This window comes from Trichomycterus rosablanca, chromosome 19 (genome assembly GCF_030014385.1).
Source record: "Trichomycterus rosablanca isolate fTriRos1 chromosome 19, fTriRos1.hap1, whole genome shotgun sequence".
Taxonomy (NCBI): Eukaryota; Metazoa; Chordata; class Actinopteri; order Siluriformes; family Trichomycteridae; genus Trichomycterus; species Trichomycterus rosablanca.
In genome coordinates this window covers 5,085,690-5,111,449 of record NC_086006.1, presented here as the reverse complement: position 1 = coordinate 5,111,449, position 25,760 = coordinate 5,085,690, and the positions used below count along the sequence as shown (strand labels likewise).

At 38.4% G+C, this 25,760-nt stretch overlaps 3 protein-coding genes and 1 long non-coding RNA gene across 9 annotated transcripts in view; 3 read left to right on the top strand and 1 right to left on the bottom strand.

The window, feature by feature from the left end:
- Positions 1-9,076, top strand: part of kif1b (kinesin family member 1B) — a 77,099-nt gene extending 68,023 nt beyond the window's left edge. For 3 of the 4 annotated variants that reach the window (XM_063015230.1, XM_063015229.1, XM_063015227.1), the window contains 11 exons: positions 771-885; positions 1,076-1,209; positions 1,514-1,575; positions 1,688-1,833; positions 2,103-2,345; positions 2,450-2,521; positions 2,608-2,729; positions 2,837-2,989; positions 3,979-4,171; positions 4,257-4,375; positions 5,762-9,076. In XM_063015230.1, the coding sequence (XP_062871300.1) occupies positions 771-885; positions 1,076-1,209; positions 1,514-1,575; positions 1,688-1,833; positions 2,103-2,345; positions 2,450-2,521; positions 2,608-2,729; positions 2,837-2,989; positions 3,979-4,171; positions 4,257-4,375; positions 5,762-5,804 (1,402 nt within the window). In that variant the 3' untranslated portion in view covers positions 5,805-9,076. Of the gene's footprint in view, positions 1-770; positions 886-1,075; positions 1,210-1,513; positions 1,576-1,687; positions 1,834-2,102; positions 2,346-2,449; positions 2,522-2,607; positions 2,730-2,836; positions 2,990-3,978; positions 4,172-4,256; positions 4,380-5,761 lie in introns of those variants that run through there. The other variant, XM_063015228.1, reaches the window with a different exon arrangement.
- On the bottom strand, positions 7,200-19,110 carry LOC134333299 (uncharacterized). Its single transcript, XR_010015370.1, has 4 exons — positions 19,012-19,110; positions 15,296-15,393; positions 12,604-12,663; positions 7,200-7,284 (listed from the first exon to the last, which is right to left on the bottom strand). It is a non-coding gene; the product is annotated as an uncharacterized LOC134333299 (long non-coding RNA).
- On the top strand, positions 10,225-17,552 carry pgd (phosphogluconate dehydrogenase). The gene is made up of 13 exons (XM_063015233.1): positions 10,225-10,284; positions 12,161-12,236; positions 12,348-12,527; positions 12,618-12,683; positions 12,767-12,885; positions 12,966-13,035; positions 13,158-13,292; positions 13,478-13,667; positions 14,685-14,815; positions 15,074-15,207; positions 16,251-16,350; positions 16,475-16,597; positions 17,143-17,552. Exons 1-13 carry the CDS (start codon positions 10,277-10,279, stop codon positions 17,260-17,262), a joined length of 1,452 nt encoding a protein of 483 aa, XP_062871303.1. The 5' UTR covers positions 10,225-10,276; the 3' UTR covers positions 17,263-17,552.
- A 1,063-nt stretch (positions 19,111-20,173) lies between the features above and the next one.
- On the top strand, positions 20,174-25,537 carry tardbpa (TAR DNA binding protein a). 3 transcript variants are annotated; one of them, XR_010015345.1, is made up of 8 exons: positions 20,176-20,453; positions 20,627-20,906; positions 21,712-21,875; positions 22,053-22,193; positions 22,355-22,540; positions 22,621-22,705; positions 23,400-23,546; positions 25,011-25,537. XR_010015345.1 is itself a non-coding variant. In XM_063015008.1 (7 exons), exons 2-7 carry the CDS (start codon positions 20,666-20,668, stop codon positions 23,492-23,494), a joined length of 912 nt encoding a protein of 303 aa, XP_062871078.1. In that variant the 5' UTR covers positions 20,175-20,453; positions 20,627-20,665; the 3' UTR covers positions 23,495-24,954. The 3 variants fall into 3 exon arrangements, 2 of the variants coding, with proteins under 2 accessions (XP_062871077.1, XP_062871078.1); XM_063015008.1 differs by lacking the exon at positions 25,011-25,537 and having other exon boundaries at positions 20,175-20,453; positions 23,400-24,954; XM_063015007.1 differs by lacking the exon at positions 25,011-25,537 and having other exon boundaries at positions 20,174-20,453; positions 22,621-23,493.
- The last annotated feature ends 223 nt before the right edge of the window (positions 25,538-25,760 follow it).

Here is a 25,760-nt window from a genome sequence, read left to right as displayed (position 1 = left end):
AAATTAATAACTGGCCAAAGCGCTCTGGTAGCTCAACAACCTGAACCCACCTCCGCCAAGACTTGTGTCTTACATTCAAGTCTTTGCAAGACTCAGGTCTTAAATCACTGTCCTGACTGGGTGCTTAGCGTGTCTGAGGAAGAGGAGACTGGATGAACATACACAACCAAACACGACATGAAATTTAATACACACATACACACTCATGTGCTTCCTGACATGTTTTACGGAGACATCCAGAAGCAGTGTCTTTCACTCTTCTCACTCCTGTCTCTTGGTCTCACACCTGCCAACATGCTTATGTGTTCTTTTTTTTTTTTTTTTAACTGCTGTTAATGCAATGTTATTAAACAGATCAGCTTGATTGGACAGGGTGCCTACTGTCACCTCTGTGCACATGAGCTTTCACAAACCAGTGGGAATGAATCCATACCACCTTAAAAATGTGACATTTAATCTATTTTTCTGACTCCTGGCTTCAGATGGCCTTGCAATCATTAGGGTTCAGTGACAGAATTTCCAGACAACTGATGCAGATGCTTTCTTTGTTGTGCTGCTCAAGCTTAAACCATCATTTAAATAATAAAGAAGAGAAAAAACTGCAAATGTTTTATAATCATGTTTAAAATAGCTTCTTGCTATCGCACACTGTTTATCATTGTTATAACGTATCGACCAAACCTATGACAGCCTTAGAAAAGTGCATCATATTGTATGTAAGTAGAAATGTTTCATGCACAAAATATTGACTCTTTATTTCCCTTGTTCAGGACATTCTACCGGTTTGAAGCCGTGTGGGACAGCTCACTGCACAACTCTCTACTGCTAAACCGAGTCACTCCATGTGGAGAGAAGATTTATATGACTCTGTCTGCATACCTGGAGGTTAGTTAATCTACTTACCATGCACATCACACATGAATACAGCACCTGGGCAGACTGAATAAATGTTATATGCAGATTAATGACTAAAGGTTAATTTATCTTTGTAATCATAGGTAATTATGAGAGCTAGGAACTAATGAAGTTTATGCATAAGTTTGACCTGAACATTACATGTTCTTCTGAATTACAGCTTGACCACTGCATCCAGCCTGCCATCATCACCAAAGATATTTGCATGGTGTTCTACTCCAGAGACGCTAAGATTTCACCACCACGCTCTCTGAGGAACCTTTTCGGCAGCGGTTACTCAAAAACTCCTGACTGGTAATTTTTTTTATACTAATATGTTAGTTAGATCTGACAGTCGGAGAAATATTAACAAAAAAGCTGATCCACCAGTAAAACCCATCCAGTTAAACAAATGTGTTTAAGCCCTGAGATAAAGTAATGAAAGCTGGAGCAAATTCATCATATTCCACATAGAGATTCATTTTAGTGTAGTTTGGTTTACAGATTTTGTGTTTAAATTAAATAACTTACAAAACTTCTATACAAATGCTTGTATGAGGGATGAACTCTAAATTCTGCTTTGTAGTTTGTAGACTGATATGTTTTGTTCATCCTATAGTAACAGAGTGACTGGGATTTATGAGCTCAGCTTGTGCAAGATGGCATACACTGGAAGCCCAGGTAAGTTATTTTGTCATGACCTTCCCATGGTTCTTTCTAAGGTCTGTTTGGCTATGAATGGAAAGTTTCTTACTAATTTATGAAAAAAAAAAACTTTTTGTGTGTGTTCCAGGTATGCAGAGGCGAAGGAGGAAAGTTCTGGATACATCAGTGGCTTATGTACGTGGAGAGGAGAACCTGGCTGGATGGAGGCCCAGAGGAGACAGTCTGATCCTGGAACACCAGTGGGAACTGGAGAAACTCGAGCAGCTGCATGAGGTAAAAGTCAATTTCTTAGCTAGTGGAGACTGTGTGTGTGGGATGTGGATGTCTCATCAAATTGAAGAAGAAAAACCCTGATTTTGTTGGAAGTTAGCTAAAACTACTTATTTAAACACAACCTGACTCCTGAGGTTACGGTGCTGTTCTGCTCATTTTGAGGTTCACTGCTGACCCCATCAAGCTACATGCACACTTTTATGCATAGTGAGGCAGCAGATATATTCCTCAATCTAAACTCTACTGTGTCTGTTCTGTCTGTGTTAAAGGTGGAGAAGACCCGTCACCTCCTGCTGCTGCGGGAGCGGTTGGGCGAGACAGTTCCTCAGAAATCTTTGAGCGACTCTCTGTCTCCGAGTTTAAGCAGCGGGACCCTGAGCAACTCCACCAGCATCTCCTCCCAGATCTCCTCCACCACTTTTGAGAGTGCCATCACACCCAGTGAGAGCAGTGGATATGACTCAGCTGACATCGAGAGCCTGGTGGACCGTGAAAAAGAGCTGGCAACCAAGGTAACACATCAAGCAATAAATGAATGTCTTGTTAAATTAGATTCGTTATAATTAAGCAGCAGCATGAACGGACAACGTTTTTAAAATGATTTTCCTCTTTATAGTGTCTCAGACTCTTAACTCACACCTTCAACAGTGACTATAACCAGATGGTCAACAGCATCAGCGACTGCAAAGTACAACCAACTCTTCAGTAAATCATTGATATGGTGACCCAGAGTGGGATATTATAAGCCTTATTTTCTCTTTTCCTTCTCACTAGCTGTCTGATATATCACCCTTGGGTCGTGATCCATCAGTCTCTAGCCTGAGCAGTGCCACACTCACCCCATCGTCCACCTGCCCCTCACTGGCAGACTCCCGCTGTAGCTTAGTGGATCAAAAGTAAGAATCGACAGCTTCTCAGCTGCTCACATTGTATTTTCTTTATGACACTGTTAATTAACCATTCATTTTAGAGTCCAAAATACTAAGCTGTGCACTCTCTTTAGGACTCCTGAGGCTAATTCTCGTGCTACTAGCCCCTCATGCTCTGATTATGAGAACTTCTCTATGATGCCCAGCCTAGAGACGTCCTACCTGGCTCGCGCTGGCAAGAATGAGTTCCTGAACCTGGTGCCAGATATTGAAGAGATGAGGCCTGGGTTAGTAAACGTATTAACAAAAACTAAAAAGAATATTATTTTGACTCTAGCTTTAGCTTTATAAATGTAATCATTTTGCATAGAGTTGCATTTGGAAATATTTAACCCCCTAAAGAAAATAATGTATAACTCTAGCTATTTTTTAGTTTAAATGAAGTCTTTATCAATTGAACGATGATGCAAATAAACAAAGTAAATTAATGCTGTAGTATTTTAGAGCAGCAGGATTTTTAGTTAATACTGCCATGTCAAAAGAATTCAATCCCAACATAATATTGCTGATCTTAAAATGTACTGCTACCTACACAATAACAACCCTTAATTGTTAGATAAACACCACCAGAGATTTGGGAGCTGTCACCAAAGCTGAGAGGAGATCATTTTATTACACCATAAAGGAAAGGGGTATAGGATTTCCAAGACTGAACATTCCTAGAGACACCACTGGGAGAATTGTCTGGAAATTCCAAAACTGGCTGGCTGTAGGAGAAAGCCCAACATTTTGTCCAGATGTCAAAGCAATCTTATCAGAAGAAAACCCCTCATACTGCAAAAACACTTACAGTGCGACCAGGTAAAGGTGGGGACAAATGTGTCTGTGGCAGCCACTGTGGAATACTGAGGGGTTGGGAATATACTGGAAAGAATTTTAATAGGCCTACAGAGTTCAGGGACACCGTTCTATAGAGTGACGAATCAAGACTGGAACTGTTTGGCCATATGGATCAGCGGTTTGTCTGGCGCAAGAAAGCCCATAAGAATACAATCCTCACAGTCATGCTTGTAGATGGGTCTGAACTTTGAACTGGTGATAATTGGACTTTCCAGCAAGACTTTCTAGCAGCTACTTATTAATAAATAATTGAAAGTCAGAAAATGCAATAAAACACAACATAATTATGAGTTTAAAAACGTTCTTAGTATTTTGATACAACAACAACTTGATGATTTGGTTGAACTTATAGTAACTAGGGTTTGTTTCTCTCTAGCTCTGTGGTGTCCAAGAAGGGATACCTGAGCTTCATGGAGCCCCGCTCAAACTCCTGGGTGAAGAACTTTGTGGTGGTGCGTCGTCCATACGTCTTCATTTACAACAGTGACAAGGACCCCGTGGAGAGGGGCGTCTTGAACCTGTCCACTGCTCGGGTGGAGTACAGTGAGGATCAGCAAGCCATGCTCAGGGTAAACACAGATCAAGTTTTACATCGGTTTGCAAACACAGATGCTAAAAATAACTGTGTGATTGAAATATTTTTTTGTTTCTTAGACTCCCAACACATTTGCTGTGTGCACCAAACACAGAGGGATTCTGCTCCAGGCTAACAATGATAAAGACTTGAACGATTGGCTGTACGCCTTTAACCCGCTGCTAGCAGGAACAATAAGGTAACAGTTTCTTTTCTGACCTGTCTCTCACTAAAATAGGACCCAAGGACTCAGGGAAAAATGATCAGTTGGTGAAAAGGAGGCACATTTGTAGTAGGGAATGCTTTTGTGCAAAGCATGCCAAGCTGTTGTGGAAACTGTCATAGGAAACACGACACACCTTTGTCACTTAAAGTTCAACAACAAACAGCTGTATGAAAAAAAGACTTTACTAACAAAGTGCGACATTAAACATAAACAACCGACTCTGGGGAAGCACCATCTATATTGAACTTGAATAGATTTTAGAGCACTTAGTAATAATCTTAACTTGGCTAAATATATAGTGCCGTTTGTACTGTTAAGAAAATAAGGCTGCTTGCCCTAATTACATACATTGGTACTGTGATTCCATCACAACCACTTTTTTTTTATCTTGCCATACCAAAGATTCATAATCAATGCCACAAATGTGTAAATTAACATCCTGTTTCCCTCAGGATGTCTGTGTGTGTTGGGGGGCTTACATTGCTTTGGGTTTGTGTGTTGCTTTGACTGTATGTGTCGTACTGGTTGTTCAGGGAATACAGCCTTACCACATTCCACATGATGTTTGCACTAGAATTATTTGCACAGTTGTTTAGTTTGAAAAAATATGTTATCTTTTTTTAATAAATCTGAAAATAGTTAGAATTATTATGGTTTTATTACACCAGAAAACGCAGAAGCAGATTTATTACTCCCAAATGTGTTCACTTTATGATTATGGTTGATTAAGTGTAGATCGATCTGTTTTAAATCAGATCCACAACACAAAGTGCAAAGTCATAGGTGTCTAAATACTTACTAAATTTACTGGATACTCCTGCCTAAGGCCTTGGCTACCTGGCAGCATTGGTAATACTGGTTTAATATCTCTAGTTTCTTTTAATTGCTATATTAAATTATGTCATGTCGATATCATGCATTTAGGACAGTGGTAGCCTAGTGGGTAGGGCTTTGGGCTATCAACCGGAAGATTGGCGGTTCAAATCCAGGCTCTGCTATGCAGCCACTGTTGGGTCCTTGAGCAAGACCCTTAACCCTGTCTGCTCCAGGGGCGCCGTACAATGGCTGACCCTGCGCTCTGACCCCAGCTTCCAAACTGGGATATGCAAAGAAAGAATTTCATTGTACTGTACAACTGTATATGTATATATGACAAATAAAGTATATCTTCTTCTATTTAGACTTTTTAATTAATGTGTTTTTTAGAGGGTTTGCTTGCAACTTTTGGTAAAACAAATTATTGAAGCGCAAGACAAATGAACATTAGCATTATTAGTAAGGCTGGGACTACCAATAACCTGATAACTTTTACATCCTTAGTTTACTCAAACGAACCTCATCTTTTGTTGTTTTCTGCAGGTCGAAACTGGCAAGAAGACGCTCTGCTCTGTTGAAGAACTGAACACGTTTATCTGCGCACAGAGATACTGCTCTGTTTCTTCTCTCTAGCCTTTAAACATACCAAGTGTTGACTTTTCTTAAACTTTGTGATTCTTGATGGTTTTCTCTGTATGTAGACCTGTGGCTTTAGTTTTCGCTCAAGCAAATGATCTCTTGAGTTCCTCAACTCCACTCTTCCTCTACCCCCTCTCTCTCTTTCTCTCCTAACCCTTTGCTGTTTTGTTAATTTAGCTCTGTTCCTTTTTTGTTCTTTGTCATAGCTGAACCTTCTAGTAGCATGTTGTAATAGTCTGTTTGTGTGTGTGCACGATTCCTCAGAACAGTTTCTCTCCTCTCTTGAGTTTAAACTCGTCTGTAACGATCGTCTTAATCAGTGTTATCTGTTGAGTCAGGTCCAGTTTCTCCCGCATGGCCAGAGCAGCAATCCTCAGGATAAGACCAGTTTGCTTACAAAGCCTCACAAAGTACATTATATATACAAAATAAACTATATTGTATCTGAAAATACATCATTCTCTGCTAGGAAAAATAGCTCAGTAGTTTTTACTCCAGCAATCACATGATTTAAGGAATTAAAAAGGACCAAGGGTTTTGCTGAATGTATAATATTTCTCAATGAGTTATTATGGGACCAGTCATTCCTTATTATGAGTATTACTGTGGTACTGGATGAAGAATTAGGACAGATTGATTAAGATAGCAAATGATTTTTATGAAACTTTATCCTAGTACTCACTCGGTTACTCATAGGTTCATATTAGGTGGTGCTACAGAAAAAAAAGGCATTTTTTGGCATGAATCGAATCAGTGTATTAATGTAGCACTAAAGGCGGATGAATTAAGCATGAACAATACTTTTCAGATTTAAGGAGCATTTCAGCAGCTCTGAATGATTCAGAAAAAAAATATTTTAAATAAACATTAGATTACATTCACCAGATACAACAAAATAATAAATGAAATGAAGGTGGTGATATAATTTTCAGAATTCCTGTGCTTCTTGCTAGTCAGTACAGAACAAGAGACATTCCTTGTACTGTTGTCAATGTAATGTTTTACTTAATTGCCAGGACTTGATAGTTGCAGGCTGATTTTGGAGCTTAGTTAAATAATGATTTACATTGTTTAGTGATCTATCATGGCCTGAACATCCCTAAATACAGTGTTGAAGCAGGAAGGTCTTTCGCTTATCTCTCCCTCAGAAATCTATCTCTTCAATATTGTTAATTCTGTTGTACACAATGTCTTGTTTTTTAAAAACGTACTAATTTATATTCACCACCTAACTATTTATTTATTTGCTAAAGAACAAAGGTTCTATAAAAAGTGTTTTTTCTTTTTTATTACCTTTCAGCTCATAGTTTTGCACAGTAACATTTCACACACAGATGGATCACTGAAGGAGATTTGGTTCATCACTGTTCTGATCGATGCTTGGTTGACTTTAAGATGGTCGAATGCAGTGGTGATGAATTATCATACTGCACAGAAAAGGGAGAATACACTCTTATGCTTGTTTATTTATTGTGAGAAAAAAATATTTGCTCTGTGAGATGTATAAAATATAGATGTTAATTCTTATATTATTGCTGTATTGTTTTGGCTTAGATATATACGTGACTCTGCACTTGGAAAGCCTCTGGTCTGCCAACCAGTAGGCTGTGTCACACTTTTTCTAGATCAAACTTTCAGCTTATTGTAAGGATGGTTATTTTTTGATATTACAACCTTTCATGAATAAAATAGAGTATACTTTTAGGACTGCATGGTATGCACCAAAAAATAGCACTGTATAATGCAATGCATTTGTAGTCTTTGACAATTTCCACTCATTAGCCAAGTGAGGGGCCAGCATGTGCTTTCTCTGAGACTTAAAAAAAAACAGTCACCACCACTTTTTAAACTGCAGATCATGCAGCATTGTTGGGCTCAATAACACACTTGAAGAGGGGTGCTGTCCACACCCTTTCATACACATAAGTTAAACGAAGCCCAAGCATGGCGGGTGATCAATAGAAGGGATTTCATTAACTGTTTTCAGATCAGCCAGTCTGAGCAACACAAATGGGACCTTTCAGCTATTGAATTGTTTCTAAATCTGTGTCTGAAGGTTATTTGCATGTTTTATGCTACTAGTGTATTCTCCCCTATTAAATGGAAGGTGAAAGACCTTACATGTGCCACCCACTACCTCTTTTGAAACCAGAGGTCACATAACATCATTGGGACATATTTGCTTGTTGCAGGTTTTTGCAATAATTTATATTTGCAAGGTTAATATTGCATCAAAATAATTTACAAATGAAATATTGTGCAGCCCTAATAGCCATGTAGTCATTTAATAACTTTTTACAGAATAAAAAAATATAAGAGAATATGAACATGTTGTAGTCTTGACAGAGCAAACATTTTCCCTCACCACTGTTGTTACTAATGTATAGATGTAGACATTTATTTTTGTTATTATTTTGCAATGTACATATTAGTTTGCAGTTCTTTGCACATTTGAAAATCTTAACAGATCAAATAAAGTCTGAGAAGGTTGTTGTTTACCCAGATATGTACCAAATGACAGTGCAGGATTGGACGATTATGTGTTGTGAATGTTGAATGTACTTCTGGGATTTCATGAGCAAATATATTCACAAGTTGCATTGATTAAAGGGACAAAATGTTTCTTTTTCTCTCTTTTCTTTTAAATTGTGGCTTGATTCATTGCAGCGCTTCCTGTTGCATGTTCTTATTTAGCATCACTTCACTTACCAACCCAGTTCAGGTGTGCATTTTAGAGGTATGATGATACTGGTTAGATTTATTTTTTTAATATCAGGGACTTTATTTTGCAAACTAATTTAAATAGAATTATCACTCAATGTGTGCACTATTTAATTTTCTGTTTGTTTCTAAGTTACTAAAATGCATTTTTCATGCTGCGTTCAAAACCAAACCACTATTCCCTCTCTCATAAGACTCCTTTTACTGATCATGTACTTTTGTTTTCCTAAGACACTTAGCTAAACCCAGGCATCAACACTGTACACTATTTGTCAGATTGGCTTCATTTTCATACTTATTTTGTAAATATTTCATGTTGTACGGAGCTTGAATTAAAATGTAAATATGTCTCCTGTATTTGTAATACTTATAATCCATTCGCTGTATAGCCTAGATGTGTAATGCAGATATCTTAATTCTGTGTATGGTAATCTTGCACCATTGATCTGTTTAGTGAATGAGGTAACAATAAAGTCCATCCAGTGCATTAGCAAAATACATTTCATGTGACTTTTTCCTTTCAGAGGTAGAGCAACCAAGCAGCTTCCATATTATCATCATCCATCAAAATGTTATTAAGGAAATCTATAATGGTATGAAGAAAATAATGATCAACCTATTGCATAAAAACACAGTGCCTATAAGGACTCTTTCCTGAAAGGTTGTCAATCATTAAAAAAAATGTCTCGATGCACAATGGCAAATATCTTTTAAGATGTGCCATATGCAATATTGTGAAAAGATTTTGGGGGCTCTTTGTATGGAGAGGCCAGAAACCACTACTTAGTGTGTGTTAAATTTGAGCCTCAGCTGGCATTGCATGAAAAACCGTTGGGCTACACATGGGGATAAAGGCCTCTCAAGGCCCATGCCTCAGATAAATCGATAGATGGTGGAAAAGTGTGCTGTAGTCAGGTGAGTCCATTTCAGCTTGTTTTAGACAAAACCAGATGTTGAATTCATGTTAAGACAAAGAGGACAATTCCTATAGGACTGTTATTAGTGAAAGGTGCAAAAGCCAACATCTGGCATGGCATGGGGGGTGTTTCAGTGCCCATGGCATGGATTAATTTAATCTAAAGTCTATTCTAAATCCAGGGGGGAACCTGTGCAGGACAAGAGTATCCCTCTGGAATGTTTTTTACATTTTCAGCATTTAGGAGACGCTTTTATCCAAAGCAAATTACAAGACTGTGACCGCATACTGTCTAAGCAATTGAGGGTTAAGGGCCTTGCTCAAGGGCCCAGCAGTGACCAGTACCTTAACCACTAGGCTACAACTGCCCTTTTTAGGGAGAAACCAGAGAACCCGAAGGCAGCTGGATAAAATCATGCCAAATTTCCTAGACAGAAACCAGAGCCGATGGTGAAATCCTGGTCAGCAGGGCTGTAGTGACTTGCAACACCTACACTACCTGCGCCATCAGGCTCTGGTGTCCTTTTCCATTGAGTGTAGTGGGCGTGTACACGGCTTCAGTCAGCCAATCAGCGTTCTTCACTCTCAGCTCAGCGTTTCTCCACTAATGATCGAAAGCGAGCAGGTCAGAGCAGCGACGTGCTAATTACGTCATCCAGGCAGCTCGCGTGTTGATTGGTGGACAGTGCAGCCAGCGCTTCTGTGCATAAGGAAGTGTGGATCAACTGTCTCATTCATACTGTGCATTTCTCCCAGCGAGCTCCCCTCTCACACTGTCAGCCATGGCACAGTAAGTCTGCTTTCTTTTACACCTAGTTTTCTAGGACTTGATTTATAGAGAAACGTCGAAATCTATGGGATCATAAAACACGATACATCATATTGTCGTGAACTTTGCTGATCCCTAATAGCTCGAGCAGTTATAACACTATTTGTAATGCATTTTTTTACAGGAATAAAATCTTTTAAGATTCTTATTAATGTCATTTACTGCTTAGGCACTTTTGTAGTTTAATAGCTTCGAATAACCTAACGTTACTTGAGTTGTTCGGCTGCTGCTGCTGTTCGATTCCTGTAAAAAAAAGGAGTCGGTTCTGACTCTGAATATAAGTGTGAGGGGAATTAAAGGAATCGATTCCAAGAGTTTAGATGACTCGTTTACTTTTATCCAGAGCGATTTAAACTCAGGTTCACACTGTAGGATTTCAGTGATCTTATAAGATAATTACTTGTCACACTATGTATTACATATTGGATAACTAATGTTAATGATTACGTAATGTTACTTGAGTTGTTCTGCTGCTGTCCTTTCCTGTAAAAAGAGTCGGTTCTGACTCTGAATATACGTGTGCGGGGAATTAAAGGAATCGATTCCAAGAGTTTAGATGACTCGTTTACGTTTACTTTTATCCAGGGCGATTTAAACCCAGGTTTACACTGTATGATTTCAGTGATCTTATAAGATCATTCCTTGTCACACTATATGAGACTATTTTCTTTAAACCTTTTTTCGATTTTATGACAGTGTGCGATATCATGTGTACTCGGTGTCACGGTTTACCTGCAGAAAACTACAGTACAATGTCATGTGACATCATCAATCACAACAGCATGGTATAATAATGATAGCTTAATGCCCAAATAAAACGAGCTTTAAAGGGAAGAGTAGAAAATTTTAGGGTTGTTTTAACTGGGTTAAAAATGACAACATGGCATAGCATCTGTGCTAGCAGCTATGCTATTGAAAGAAGGGTCCTGTGTATATTGGTACATTTACATTTTCGGCATTTAGCAGACGCTTTTATCGAAAGCGACTTACAGTATACAGTCTATACTACAGTATACAGTCTATATATACTACAGTATACAGTCTAAGCAATTCAGGGTTAAGGGCCTTGCTTAAGGGCCCAACAGTGGCAACCTGGCAGTGGTGGGGTTTGAACCAGCAACCTTCTAACTAGTTCAGTACCTTAACCGCTAGGCTACAACTGCCATGGTATAAATTAATACTGATAGTCTTATTTAAAAGTCCTGACCAGCCAGAACCTTTTGGTCAGCTCTTCTTGGTCGCATTGGCCCTAACCACTGAGCTAAGACTGGCCCTGGTGTTGCACAATTGGAGGAACAAAATATGCAATCAAAACAATAAGCGGTTAATGGTATTCAGGCATCCATATATAATAACTGAAAGGAATTTTGTTAAAGGTTAAATCATTTCTAACATTACCTAAGATGTTCAGGTACATGTAAAGTGTTAGGTTTTACTCAGTTCCCTGCCTAGTCCTAAAGAAAATGTGACCAGACTACAGTCAGAACCTGCCTAAAAAGATGTGAATGGAAGATCATAAATGAATGGCAAGTAAACAAAAGAATAAAAGATAAAATTGGCCAGATCAGAATAACACAGAAATCAAACAGTCAAATTTAAAGCTTAGACATAGCCCTACCCAGAGTGTGTTACAATTTATGGTTGGAGTTTAAATCAGGTCTCACAGAAGTTTTAGGAGATTAGAAAGAAGCAGATGAGTTTTCCTAGTAATCTGGAAAATGTATTGTTACATGGTTTGTTGCAATATTGTTATCATATTTTAATATACCCAGACCAGCATTAGTTTATTCTGTGTAGTTATATCTGGTTTTCTTAATGCTGCATTTCTTGCCTGCAGAGCGGATATTGCTCTCATCGGATTGGCCGTCATGGGGCAGAATCTGATCCTGAACATGAATGACCATGGCTTTGTTGTAAGTCACAGCAACATTTTTATCCTCTTTGCTTTCTTTTTTACTATCAACTTGAAAAGCCAGATGCTGCATGTTGTCATTATCTGATCGATTTTCATTGTTATACTGCAGGTCTGTGCTTACAACAGGACTGTGTCTAAGGTGCATGACTTCTTGAAGAATGAAGCCAAGGGCACCAAAGTAATTGGGGCTGAGTCTTTGCAGGACATGGTCTCAAAACTAAAAACCCCTCGCCGTATCATCCTTCTTGTTAAGGCTGGTCAGGCTGTCGATGATTTCATAGACAAGCTGGTATGTCATTGTATATGTATTAACATTGTCCTGCTGTTATGTCATTTACTGGTTGCAGTTTTATTAAATCACCCACCTACTGCCGAACAGGTGCCTCTTCTTCAGCCTGGAGACATCATCATTGACGGAGGCAATTCTGAATACAGAGACACAACAGTAAGTCAAGTCAAACATGGAAACTCACACATTCATGCCCATTATTAAATGTAAATGATGGAATGTTATTCTTCTGTCTGTAGCGCCGGTGTAAAAGCTTAAAGGAGAAAGGTCTGTTGTTTGTGGGTAGTGGAGTAAGTGGAGGAGAAGAGGGGGCCCGCTATGGACCATCACTTATGCCTGGCGGACATAAAAAAGCATGGTAAGTTTTAGTTTTGAAGTGAAAATATTATAAATGTTTGCTGTAATTATAATGTTTAATGCTTATTTTCACTTCTACAGGCCACACATAAAAGATATCTTTCAGAGCATTGCTGCAAAGGTTGGCACAGGAGAATCTTGCTGTGACTGGGTGAGTGAGTACTCTATTATCTGAAGGCATTTGGCAATTACCCAGTTAGTACTAAGTTGACCATTCATTCACATTACTGTATCTGATGTACTGTAATAAGCATGCTATAATTTGTTCCACAGGTTGGAGATGAGGGAGCTGGACACTTTGTAAAGATGGTTCATAATGGCATTGAGTACGGAGACATGCAGCTGATCTGTGAAGCCTACCACCTGATGAAAGACGTGTTGAATATGGACCATGATGAGATGGCACAGGTGAGTCAACACACTACCTCAATTTTCTGCCAGCAGTAGACTGTTTTACATTTCCTTGTTCCTCAAACTATTGTCTTTCTAAACTTTTTACGTTTTTTGTGAAGTGCTGAATTTCCTATTTTTAGGTAATAGTTGTTTGTTTAGCTTGATGTTAAATTCCATAAACTGGGCTGATTTCCTTTCAGGCTTTTGATCAGTGGAATAAAACGGAGCTGGACTCTTTCCTCATTGAAATCACAGCAAACATCCTAAAGTACAAGGACACTGATGGCACTCACTTGCTGCCCAAAATTAAAGACAGTGCAGGACAGAAGGGAACAGGGAAATGGACAGCCATATCTGCCTTGGAGTATGGCGTACCTGTTACACTTATCGGTATGTACTGGCATTTATTCATTTTGTGGTTTGTTTGGTTTAGAGTACAGGTTTGGCTTCTTGTAGAGAATGAATAAGAGTTTTGCTTTATTCAGCTGATTTCATGAAAAACAGGGATTTTTCTTTATTTTGTTTTCTGCTTCAGTTTGGTTTTGTGATAGCAGAAATTTCATAAACAGCCAGGCTGTGACCTGAGGAAATTAAAGTCTGTTGGATGCTTTTATCATAGATGTAAGTAGGAACAAAGACTTATTAGAGAGGATACAAACTTGGTTTAAATGTATAAGCCAATCTGAGGTTGGAGTTTACTTTTGGCAGCTGTGTCCTAAATACTGTACATAATAGTATGTCTAAAGAGTTCACTTCGATAGAGACTATTTGCTGTATATACTATAGGCAAGATGAGGTTTGGAACACAGCCAGGAGTTAACAGGAAAAAATGTCTGCGTAAATAAAAATGCTAAAAGTACTAGACGACGTTAGTAAAGTATATTGAAATAATTATTACTCTTTGTATGGAATACAGTGCAGACTGCACCGTAGTGTGGCTTTTATCTAAGTAGGTAGCATTCTATTATGGATATTGTGCTTAGTTCATGATGACACGGTTGTTTTCTCTCCTGTGTCCTATCACTCTTAAATGTTTGATCAGTTTAGCCTTGCTAATCCTACAAAGTCATGCTTACACAACTCTGTGCTCCTGCAACTGGTATCTTACTGTTTGTTAATGTGGCAAGCCCTGTTTCACAAAAGCCTGGCTGATTAGTCATTGGTACTGCTATGTGTCCTGATTCAGTCACTGGCTAGCTGAGGCGACTGCACAGGGAGTGGGGAAATCACAGCGTAGTGAAGCAGCTCTGTGAGATTTCACCTCTGGCAGGTGAAAAAGAGGTGGCTGCCGTCTGGACGCTTGTCAGAGGCAGCGTATGATAGTCTGCAGGTCTTTTCGGTCAGGGCAGGGGTGGTAGAATCAGGGGAATCAGTAACTGAGACTGCTCTATAATTTCTGTCTCACAGGAGAGGCTGTCTTTGCCAGATGTCTCTCTGCACTGAAGGAGGAGAGAGTGCAGGCCAGTAAGAGCCTCACAGGGCCCCGGGGGGGCAAATTTACTGGCGACAAAGCTCAGTTTCTTGAAGACATTAGAAAGGTCAGTAATAGGTTTATGGGTTGTTTGCAGATACATTGCAGCATTACATTGTTAATTTATCATAATTACTGAATCTGATTGATTTGATCCCCTTATGACTTTTACAGAGAAAATGTATACAAATTACACATACAGTTTTTTATTTAATGTACCAGTATCAAACATTCACCAATTGATAAAATGATGTACTGGTGTTCATTGTGTGTTTGATTAACCTTTTATAATACAATTAGGAGTAACTGCTGATATCATTTGCAGGCTCTGTATGCCTCCAAGATCATTTCATACGCTCAGGGTTTCATGCTCCTGCGGCAGGCAGCTAAAGAGTTTGGCTGGTCTCTGAATAATGGAGCTATTGCCCTGATGTGGAGAGGAGGCTGCATCATTCGAAGGTGGGCTATATCAGATCACAGCGATAAACTAAGCGTAAATCTAGACAGGTTGTGTTTGCGCAGACAATAAAGTGAAATAATGATTGACCTTATTCTGTGTCCATCCAATGTTGCAACACTGAAATATCACACGAGGAAGTGGAGGTTATGTTTCAGTTCCTGGTAGAACCCTGCTGTGGTGAAATACTGAAAAAAAGATTGCGTAATATCTGTGAAGACATTATCAGTATTGGGAAAAATGCTAGTTTTATAAGCATTATCATTATGTACTCTCTGTAGAATACTACATTAAGTTACAGCAACATATTATAGTTTAACAAAAACTATAAAAAATGAAAATTACTTGACTGGTATTTAAAATGACAACTGCTGCTATTAAAAACTTAATTGCCTAGTTTCAATTATTTTAATATGAGCCATGATTACGTTTATATAACAACAGTTAATTGTTAGGTTTTACAAAGTAACATTGTCAATGTACACAAAACCATTTTTCAGTTGCTTATTTTGATATATTAATATTTCTAAACTCAATCCATGTGATAATCAAATCTTTGTGGCATCATGTTTTCATTACTTTTGGTCAAGGCCTTTACACCATGGACCATTTGTGACTGGTTAATATTTGCTTAATAAGTTCATCTTAAGTACATAAAGAACCTCAATTTGTATTTTAATAATAATAACTATACTAACTATGTTTGTTATACAGCCTTTTATAGTATCATGATATTAAGTTGATAGAAAAATTACAGTTAACTGTCAGTCTGAATTACACAATTGGGCAGATCTTTTATCTGCCTGTTTCAGTTTACTGCCTGTTTCAGGACTATATTTAAATTATTAACTAAATAAATGAAAATCCCTAATAAAAGCCTAAACTAATTTTAACTTTTAAAGTTTTTCTAAATAATCTGTCAGTTTGTTAGTGTTTTGTAGTAGGTGTGCTTCTAAAATAAACTTGTTAGTGGTTTATTCAGTGGTTAGTGTTTATGAGCTGGCATGATTTTAAGTATTTCCCTGCTTTTTTTCCATGCCTTTAGTGTGTTTTTGGGGAAGATCAAAGAGGCTTTTGACCGGAACCCAGGTCTGCAGAATCTGCTGCTTGATGGCTTTTTCAGTAAAGCTGTACAGGACTGCCAGGTACAGTGTGTGCAAGTGCATGTCTATCCAGATGTGTAAACATGAAACTAAATGAACTGAAATATCCCAGTCTGTTTTGTTTTTAGTATGTAGTACAAAGATTTACATTCCTCTCTTTATACAGGAGTCATGGAGGCGAGTTGTGAGTACAGGAGTTCAGCTGGGAATCCCAATGCCATCTTTCACAACAGCACTGTCCTTCTATGATGGCTACAGACATGCTATGCTTCCAGCTAATCTGCTGCAGGTTAGTCCTCTTTAACACAGTTTTCACCACACTACTGTACTGTTCCTTAAAGCATGACACTGGGATTACTGACGCCTCTTGCATTCCTTAAATCTGGAATGTTGCCAGTTAAACATGTCTCTCAATGCTGGCCAATTGTGTAAATCTATAGCTGTCAAACTGCCATGTCCAGTAAGTTTTCCAGAAAGTCAGGCATTCAAAAATGAGCAAATGGTGTGTGTCCATAGCTGTAACTCATTCATTTATTTATACATTTTTCAATGTCTGTTTCTCAAAACACATTCACACATTATTCTTTACTGAAAGCTATGGACAGTTAAAAAAAAACAATCCACTAAACAATTCTGTATGTTTTTATGAGTGGGAAGAACCCTTCAAAGCTCATGTCTGACCAGTGGGAGACATTAGAGGCCTGTACAAATGGAAATGTATAAAGCAGGCTTGAGTCCTTTATGTTAATAATTAATATACCAGTGGTGATCTATTTTCTAAGAAGAACAATACTCAGTAGTAATTCATGTAATTATTATTACTTTACTCTGCAGGCTCAGAGAGACTACTTTGGTGCCCACACATATGAGCTGCTCTCAAACCCTGGCCAGTTTGTTCACACCAACTGGACAGGCCATGGTGGAAATGTGTCCTCAACATCATACAATGCATAGTCAGTGCATCATCTGAGATAAAGGGACCAGATCAACATTTTTCCAATTCTGTCTTTACTTGTATAGTTAAAGCCCCACTTTTACATGATTAAAGGATTTTATTATGTTTTGAACTAGAGTGCTATTCATAACAATACTGTATTAAATTTTAGTGTGAACACTGAAACTATTAAGAAGTGTAGTGCTTAAACATTAAGGTGTTTTGCCCAGGAGTTCACAGTGTTAACACTGGATCTTGGTTCATTGTTTCACTGTATTCTGCTTAATAAAGAGCTTTATTCCTTTTTAAATAGCTTCTGTCCTCTTTATTCACCTGCTGTCCTGAGTAAAGCCACTACTACTGCTTTGTGCACAAAGATGTAAAGAAAAAAACACAAACTTGAAACCTATCGGTTGGTGTTCCCAAGCTGTGTCTTTACTTGAATGACGATGATAATCTAAGGCTGATGGGATGCCTTTATTTGTCATATAAACATATACATTTGTACAGTACAATGAAATGTTGTTCTCAGTGTTTTTGAAGCTGGGGTCAGAGCACAGTCAGTCATTGTATGACGTCCCTGAAGCTGAGAGGGTTAAAGCCTTGCTCAAGGGCACAACAATGGCTGCATGGCAGAGCCAGAATTTAAACACGCAACGTTTCAGTTGGTAAATTTTTATTAACCATCAAATTGGGAAAAAGATGACATGGCTGTTGGTGCCAGTCTCCAGAGTTTACAAATATGTTAAGTGGCAGTTTTGTGAGCCAAAATGTCTCTCTAATACAGACCCAGAGCTGGACTGACATATTTTAAAAACTTTCTCATGTATCTAATTAATATTTTTTCGTTCTTCTTTAATTTCTGACAGAAGATTATAAGTTTTTTTTTTATACTTTGCTTTGCACATACAGAAGTAGGGGCAATTTCCTGGAAATAAAAGTTTAAATTATAGGTATTAAGTACGAACGCATCTTACGCACTTACGCAAATTCACGAACCAGGCTAGGTACGTAGTTCAGTGTCGTGAATCGGAGCATGCGCAGTGAGGCGCTCAGGTGTGTGTATTGATGAGTAAGTGCGATTATCTTTTGACTCTGTGCTTATAAATGCATACAGATTAGCATCTATTTATAAATTTAAATAAACAAGAACAAACATATTCGGTCTCTAATAAAAGTGTACATATTTATTCACCCGGCAAGCACAACTACGTGGTATGAGTTAGCCGCCTGGATGGAAGTAAAGCACCAGAAACAAGAAATCTGACCGCTTTAAACATCCGAATGTATTTACAACTCTACTGAGATCAACTACTTACAAAAATGTATGTATTACAATATAAAAAAAACAGGAATCACTGCAATTAGCTTAGCAGCTAACACTAGCGACCAGTGACCCTGAATATTAACTCACAGCTGTAATGTTTTCCGTATAGTTAGTGTACTGCACACAGCGCCCAAGTCTTTATTGTATATGTTTCATAATAATAATAATAATAATAGTTATGGTGTATGTATTTGGGGTTTAGTCAGTATTTCAGCTGGGAACTAGTTGGGCTAGGTATTGCCACCTTCACACGGCTATTCTAAGCTTATCAGTACACTCATGTGAATGAATGAAGCTTTGTTTAAGGAAATAAGTAAGGGAGAGCGTCACCCCCATACTTGTGTCATTGCATTGGTTACCAGTAAAATATAGGATAGAATTTAAAGTTCTATTATTTGTTTTTAAGGCTTTACACGGCTTGGCTCCGAGCTATGTCGCTGACCTTCTCTGTGTTCACTCCACTCTACCATCCTCTAACCAGCTGCTCTTAGCTATTCCACATTCTCAAATGAGGTTCAAGAGTGTCAGGGCCTTTTCTGTAGCTGCCCCAAGACTCTTCTTCTTCTTCTGTTTGATTTAATGGCGGTTGGCAAACCAACGTAAAGATGCATTTACCGCCACCGACTGGACTTGTGTAATACGAGATATCGAAAAAAAAAACTAGATTCTATTACATATTTCTATTTCTTTTAAAAACTTGATAATTAAATGATATACTGTATATTACTTGGTGTTTTCCCTAATAATCCTAATAAAGCTGGTGTTAAACTGTGTTGTTGAGCCATTTCCAAGGATTGGAAAAGGTTATTTCTTTCTTGTTCATATTTTTTACAATATAGCAGTACATGTTCTACAGTTTCTTCCTGTGTACAGTGTATGCAATTTCCTTTACTATGTTTATTGATTATCTTTGTTGTGTGATTTAGACCTGAGTGCCCTATTCTTAGACGTGTTATTATGGTTTCCTCCCTCCGTCTCCTGCCTGTCCTTCTACCTGAGTCTGTCTCTTTTTGTATTCTGTATAAATGTCTTCCTGTTTCACTTCTATCTCAAAATTCCTGCCAGGCTGTTTTGCCATACTTTTTAATGTAGAACTTTGCCTCTGTTTTGTTCAGTGGAATATGTAGATCTATGTGTTTGTGTTTTAAAGTTTGTCTTGCTATTTTATCCACCTGTTCATTCCCGCCCCAAGACTCTGGTATATTCTTCCACTTTTCATAAAGGAGTCACACACAATAGATGCCTTTAAGTCAAATTTAAACACTTTGGCATTTGAGTCCTTCTAACGAATACGTTTTTATTATTTCTTGGGTTGTCATAGCCATCTTTGTTTTAGTGGTTTTATTTGATTTATATGTTGGTGCGTATGTATATGGTGCGTTATTTTGTATGTATGTTAATGATTTGTTAAATGTTGCATAGTTGTGTAGTATTTATACTTGATTTTAATGTACTGTACAGCGTTGTCTTTTAAATAAAGGTGACTTGACCTGACTTGTTGGATTGAATGAAATGGTACGGTCCAATCCCTAAACCCCCCCCCCCCCCCCCAGGCTGTACAGTGGTATCTTCTGAGTGATGACGCAGTTGGTTCGACAGGACGACTCGGTAGCCATTTTGATACAAGTTTAAGTAAACGAAGCGAGGTTATTCCGTTTGTAATTTCTAAGTAAATTATACCTGTGTTCAGTTGGAAAATACACAGTGAACATTTTAGCGCAATGAGGTTCGGAATTTGCATAATTCGATGAGGTAAAAACTGAAAGAAAAGCAGTTAAATTGGAGCACGGGAATCGAGTGACTGGCATTAACTGCGCGAGCGCGGCCGTTAGGAAACCTCCTCCTCTCTGTGGACTTTAATCATTAACAGTTTAATTTCATGGGGTAACGTTATAAACTTTTGTTTCTATACTGACAATTGTAAATATTCGGCAGGTAGATTATTGTCCTACCCTGCATGTAGCAAATACCTAAGTTTAAATAGACCCCTCATCTGCTACGTCTTTTGGTGAAGCTAGATCTGCTAGCTAAGCTAACTGAATAATTAATCTTATTAGAACGCGAGCAGCTCGCATCCTGTATTAAACACGTTCAGCATGGAGACGTGCTACATTCGCGTGGCTGAAGATGAGAATGAGGAACCGATGGAGATTCCCTCGGAGGAGGATGGCACTGTGCTCTTATCCAGCGTCGCTGCTCAGTTCCCCGGTGCTTGCGGCCTCCGGTACCGGAGTCCGGTGTCTCAGTGCATGAGAGGGGTTCGCATAGTGGAAGGAGTGTTGCATGCACCTGAGGCAGACTGGGGAAATCTGGTGTACGTAGTGAACTATCCAAAAGGTAAATAAACATTGCACGACTTCATTTCCATAAAAGAGATGTGGAATAGAAGATGCCTTTATTTGTCATATGCCTGTATACATATACAGGTGTACAGTACAACGAAATTCATTCTTCGCATATCTCAGCTTGTTTGGAAGCTGGGGTCAGAGCGCAGGGTCAGTCATTGTATGGTGCCCTTGGAGCAGAGAGGGTTAAGGGCCTTGCACAAGGGCCCAACAGTGGCTGCATGGCAGAGCTGGGATTTTTACTCTTATCCTTTCAGTTGTTAGCCCAAAGCCCTGTCCACTAGGCTATCACTGTCCCTATATGTGTTTCATGAATATTTTTAATGTATTTCATATAATATATACAGACTATATTTATGTGTTCCATGCACTCGATGACCCAAAGTAAGTAACCATTGCTGAGTTGTTGATTTACTTTGGCCTGATAGGACTGTAAGTAATTGTACATTTTTTGTATTTAAAAAGTAATTGCAGGCAAAGCAGTGAAACCGCGATAGGGAGACATTTAATGATGTGTTCACGTAGAACCATAGAGTATGATCTTATACTCAAAGGGTCAAGACCCAGATACCAAGTCCTGGTATCGAATTGGTAAACTGGGAAACATATACCTCATTAAAATGTATTGTTTTCTAATATTTATTCTCTGCGCTGAAAAAAACTTAAAAGACAATGAAGCAACTGATTTAACCAAATGGTTATTTAAAACTGCAGGGGTTTCTGTGAGACATGGCTTATTTTTAATAGTGTAACAGCAACGGTATTGTGATTTTAATACTAATCATTTTTTTTATCAGATAATAAAAGAAAGATGGATGAAATGGATGCTGCTTCTGCTGTAAAAATTAAAAGAGGTATTCAGAAAACATCAGACCTGATCGTTCTTGGTTTACCATGGAAAACATCTGAGCAAGATCTGAAAGAATATTTTGGCACATTTGGAGAGGTGATAATGGTACAGGTGAGTAATGCTGTGTGTGTCTGAAATTTTACAGATGTCATGCTTTAACTCGTAAGTTAGGTAGATGTGTGTATGTACAAAACACAAAATGTTGCAGTGGCTTGTCTTTTGGTGCTTATGACCTCTTGTGTTGAACATTATTGGGGAGCATATTTTTTCTTTATGCTTTTTTGACAGGTTAAGAGAGACGCAAAAACAGGAAATTCCAAAGGTTTTGGCTTTGTAAGATTTACAGACTACGAGGCACAAATTAAAGTCATGTCTCAGCGGCATATGATTGATGGAAGATGGTGTGACTGTAAGCTACCTAACTCAAAGGTAAAACTTTTCTGAGAGCTTAAATAATTATTTATCCAAAAAACCAATAACATATGCGTGTACTGTTTTTGGCCAACAGGTAACTTGTTTGGTGATTGTACTATTGTGTCGTGGTTATGTCGTGCAGAGCATGAATAGACTGTTTTTTATAATTGGTCTAGTATTTCATGGAACAGGCTGGGATAGATGAGCCTATGCGGAGTAGGAAAGTGTTTGTGGGGCGTTGTACTGAGGATATGACTGCTGATGACCTTAGGCAGTTCTTTATGCAGTATGGTGAAGTCACAGACGTCTTCATTCCCAAACCTTTCCGGGCGTTTGCATTTGTCACGTTTGCTGATGACCAGGTTGGTTTCCAGCATTTGGACAAAATATTGTTCTTACTGTTTGCATGACTTTCTTGTAATTGATTTGTTTTGCTTTCCAGGTTGCACAGTCCCTGTGTGGTGAGGACCTGATCATAAAGGGCACCAGCGTGCACATCTCCAACGCAGAGCCTAAGCACAATAATAGTAGGCATATGATGGATCGTGCTCGTTTCGGGGGGTTTGGGCAGGGTTTTGGTAATAGTCGCAGTCCTAGCAGTAATGTGAATTTTGGGGCTCTCAGCCTAAACCCAGCCATGATGGCAGCAGCCCAGGCGGCTTTACAAAGCAGCTGGGGAATGATGGGTATGCTGGCCAATCAGCAGGGTCAGACGGCTGCATCTGGCGCTGCTGCTCAAACAAGTGGCAGCAGAGATCAGGGCCAAAGCTTTAGCACGGCAGGCACCAACTTCAGTGCGGCCGGTTCTGCGGGTCTTGGGTGGGGTGCAGCCAATAATGCACCCTCCAATGGGGGCTTTGGCTCTGGCTTTGGCTCCAGTATGGAGACCAAGTCTAGTTGGGGAATGTAGAGTTTCCAGATTTACAGATGATTTATTTTGAGATGAGAGTTTCTACACAGATCTTATTTACTTTAGTTTTTGAAGATGAATCCTGAGTTTCATTTGAAAATATTTTTTGACAAAAAAAAATCTTAAAATTTGGATGGTTTATGTTGTAAAAGTGGTATAGACACTAGAAAGCTTAATTTATCGATAATTTTGCCTACAACCTGATGTGTATAAGCATCATTACATTTATTGTAAACTTGATATAAGTTGTTGTTTGATTTCTTTTGTTGTTGTTTTGGAGTTGGTCAAGCCTTTATAAATCTCTTCTACAGTTCACCACCTCTTTTCCAATTTCCCGGGAAGACACCCTGCGTTGGCCTCAATGTTCGAGCGAGCTCGGTATTACTACCATACTTCCCATGTGTAAATGCTTTGCCATCAAAGAACACAGCTTCACTCTTCATTTACTGTGTTAGACGGTGGGTGTTTTCTTTTTCTCCCCTTTTCATGGATTAATCTGTCCAGTATGTACCGCTTTTGAGAGCGAGCGAGCGAGTGAGATGGTGATGGATTGTTGGTGGGCCAAGAATGAGAGACTGAATGAGCGAACAGACTGAGAGAACGTGAACGCAAGTGTGAAAAGAGCTAGTTGTGCTGTGAGAGAGAAAAAAACAAGATGACTGGAAGATGTGAGAAGAACCTGTGTGAGCGAGTGTGAACAGCAGCAGCATGTTTTCTGTCACATCAGATGGACTTTCATTCTTATTCCCCTTTAATCTTCCTTCCTTCCTTTTCTCATATAATCAAGCTTCTATAGTTACAGAAAAAAAAATATATGTATGTAAGTAGTGGAATGTCTAGCTATCCAAGTATATGTATATTATCTGTAGTGAATGCTTGTATTGTGTGCGTGTGTGTTTGTGTGATCTATCTTTTCTCTTTTGTTGACATCTGAGTGTGAAGTGTGGGGATGGGCAGTTAACTTAAACTAACAGTTTCAATTGGTCTAAAAAACCATTTCAAAACTTAATCGAAACCAGGCTCTGTACCCAGCCAGTGATCTTTGTACTCGGTGCAGCTGAGATCAGAATAAAAGCCTGTACTTCAGATAAATAAATTAGCATTTGAATACATGGAACATGTAAGAGTAGTGTTGAATGTTCAGAAAAGTTACACCCTTCAAATCAACACAAAATACACTTACCAGTACATTTGCAGTGTTTAGCTACCTGCATTTATTTGTGGCAGAATTCCGTACTTTGTTTTACCTGGACATAGTGCCTTTCATAGTCTAGACCCCATCATGGTACTTTGTGTCTTGTGCATGTATGAACAGGAAGCTTTCTGAGACAAAAGCAAAGACTGAATATATTGCTTTCCCTTAATAGGTTAAACATACTAGTAAGAAGTTTTATTTACTTCAAGATTTGGTCAATGGGGTCTCAATTGTAATCCTAGGTAAAATGGGCAACTAAATGTTCTTCTAGATCATTTTTTACTTTTAAGTATATGTTAGAATGATTTGATATTCCAATCAGGAATTGGAAACTCCTATATTTGTGTGGAAAATATGAAAGTTATCTTTAAAATATATTTCTACCAGAGTACACAAGCAATACCTGAATGCAAGATTAAATGATTTAATGAAAAAATATAAAATGGATTTTTAGTTATAGAACTAAACATGCCCATCCCTATGGTATGAGAAAGCACTAGAGGTGGGATGAGGGGGAGTGTGCTAGTATGTGAGCTTTTGAGTGTCTTGAGGAGTGTTGTGGCAGTGAATGTTGAAGGATTCCTACAAAGATGTTGCATTTGTGAACTGTTTAAATGGCATTTATGTTGTGTCTCAAAGGAAACTCTCAAATAAAACAAGTTTTCAAAACATTTTCAGTTGACAAAATGAATTGAATTGCAAAAACTTATTTAATTCGCATGTATAGGGACCTTGGATGCAGCTGACCCAGGTTTACATCAGAACACAGTGAAGTTTTGGGAAGCTGAAGACCGGAGTTGTAGTGTTGGCGGCCCCAACACAGTCCAACTGTCGATGCTGAATGCCTTACAGCCGAAAAGGGACTGCTTCACTTTACTGTAACAGGAACCCAGGAATCCCTTTCGAAATTAAAGTGGACAATTTCAAATTGGCTGGAGCACATACTTTTTAAATATGAACGACAAAAAATATTTCCATGGAACAATGGCTGAACCTCAGTCTTTTTCCAGGTAATTTTGTTGATAAACACTCATGCTTTTTGTTTTATCTAGGAGTCATCGAAAATGGCAAAACCAAATCTTGTGTTTATTTTTTATTATTATTATTTTTTTATTTTTTGGATTGTTGGTTTAATGCTGTCACAAATTCTGCCCTTAGCTATTGTAATAAAATGGTTGGATTTTATTAAAATTGAAAGGCACGTTTGTAGCTTTTTTCAAGTTTTGTGAAGTATAAACTGTTTTTTTGCTGTAATGAAGATTAAGCATTGAATGGTGTTATTTGTTGGTTAAGTCCAAGAACATACTATGTTTTTTTCTAATTAAGGTCTGTAATGTATGTGTAAAACAGTGTTTCAAATGTTTTAACCATATAGAAATGATCATTTATACACACAGCTCACAAAAATATCTACAGAAAAAGTCATACAGCCCAAACATTGACGAGTCCATTTTTGGTGAGCTGTTGTGACATGACC

Excerpts from the sequence above, each read along its gene's own strand:
- pgd (XM_063015233.1), top strand. Across the intron at positions 13,036-13,157 it reads GAGAATCTTGCTGTGACTGG|GTTGGAGATGAGGGAGCTGG; the intron begins GTGAGTGAGTAC and ends TTTGTTCCACAG. Across the intron at positions 14,816-15,073 it reads TTCTTGAAGACATTAGAAAG|GCTCTGTATGCCTCCAAGAT; the intron begins GTCAGTAATAGG and ends TATCATTTGCAG.
- tardbpa (XM_063015007.1), top strand. The coding sequence starts at position 20,666 with ATGGAGACGTGCTACATTCGCGTGGCTGAAGATGAGAATGAGGAACCG. Across the intron at positions 22,194-22,354 it reads GTAAGCTACCTAACTCAAAG|TATTTCATGGAACAGGCTGG; the intron begins GTAAAACTTTTC and ends TAATTGGTCTAG. Across the intron at positions 22,541-22,620 it reads TCACGTTTGCTGATGACCAG|GTTGCACAGTCCCTGTGTGG; the intron begins GTTGGTTTCCAG and ends TTTGCTTTCCAG.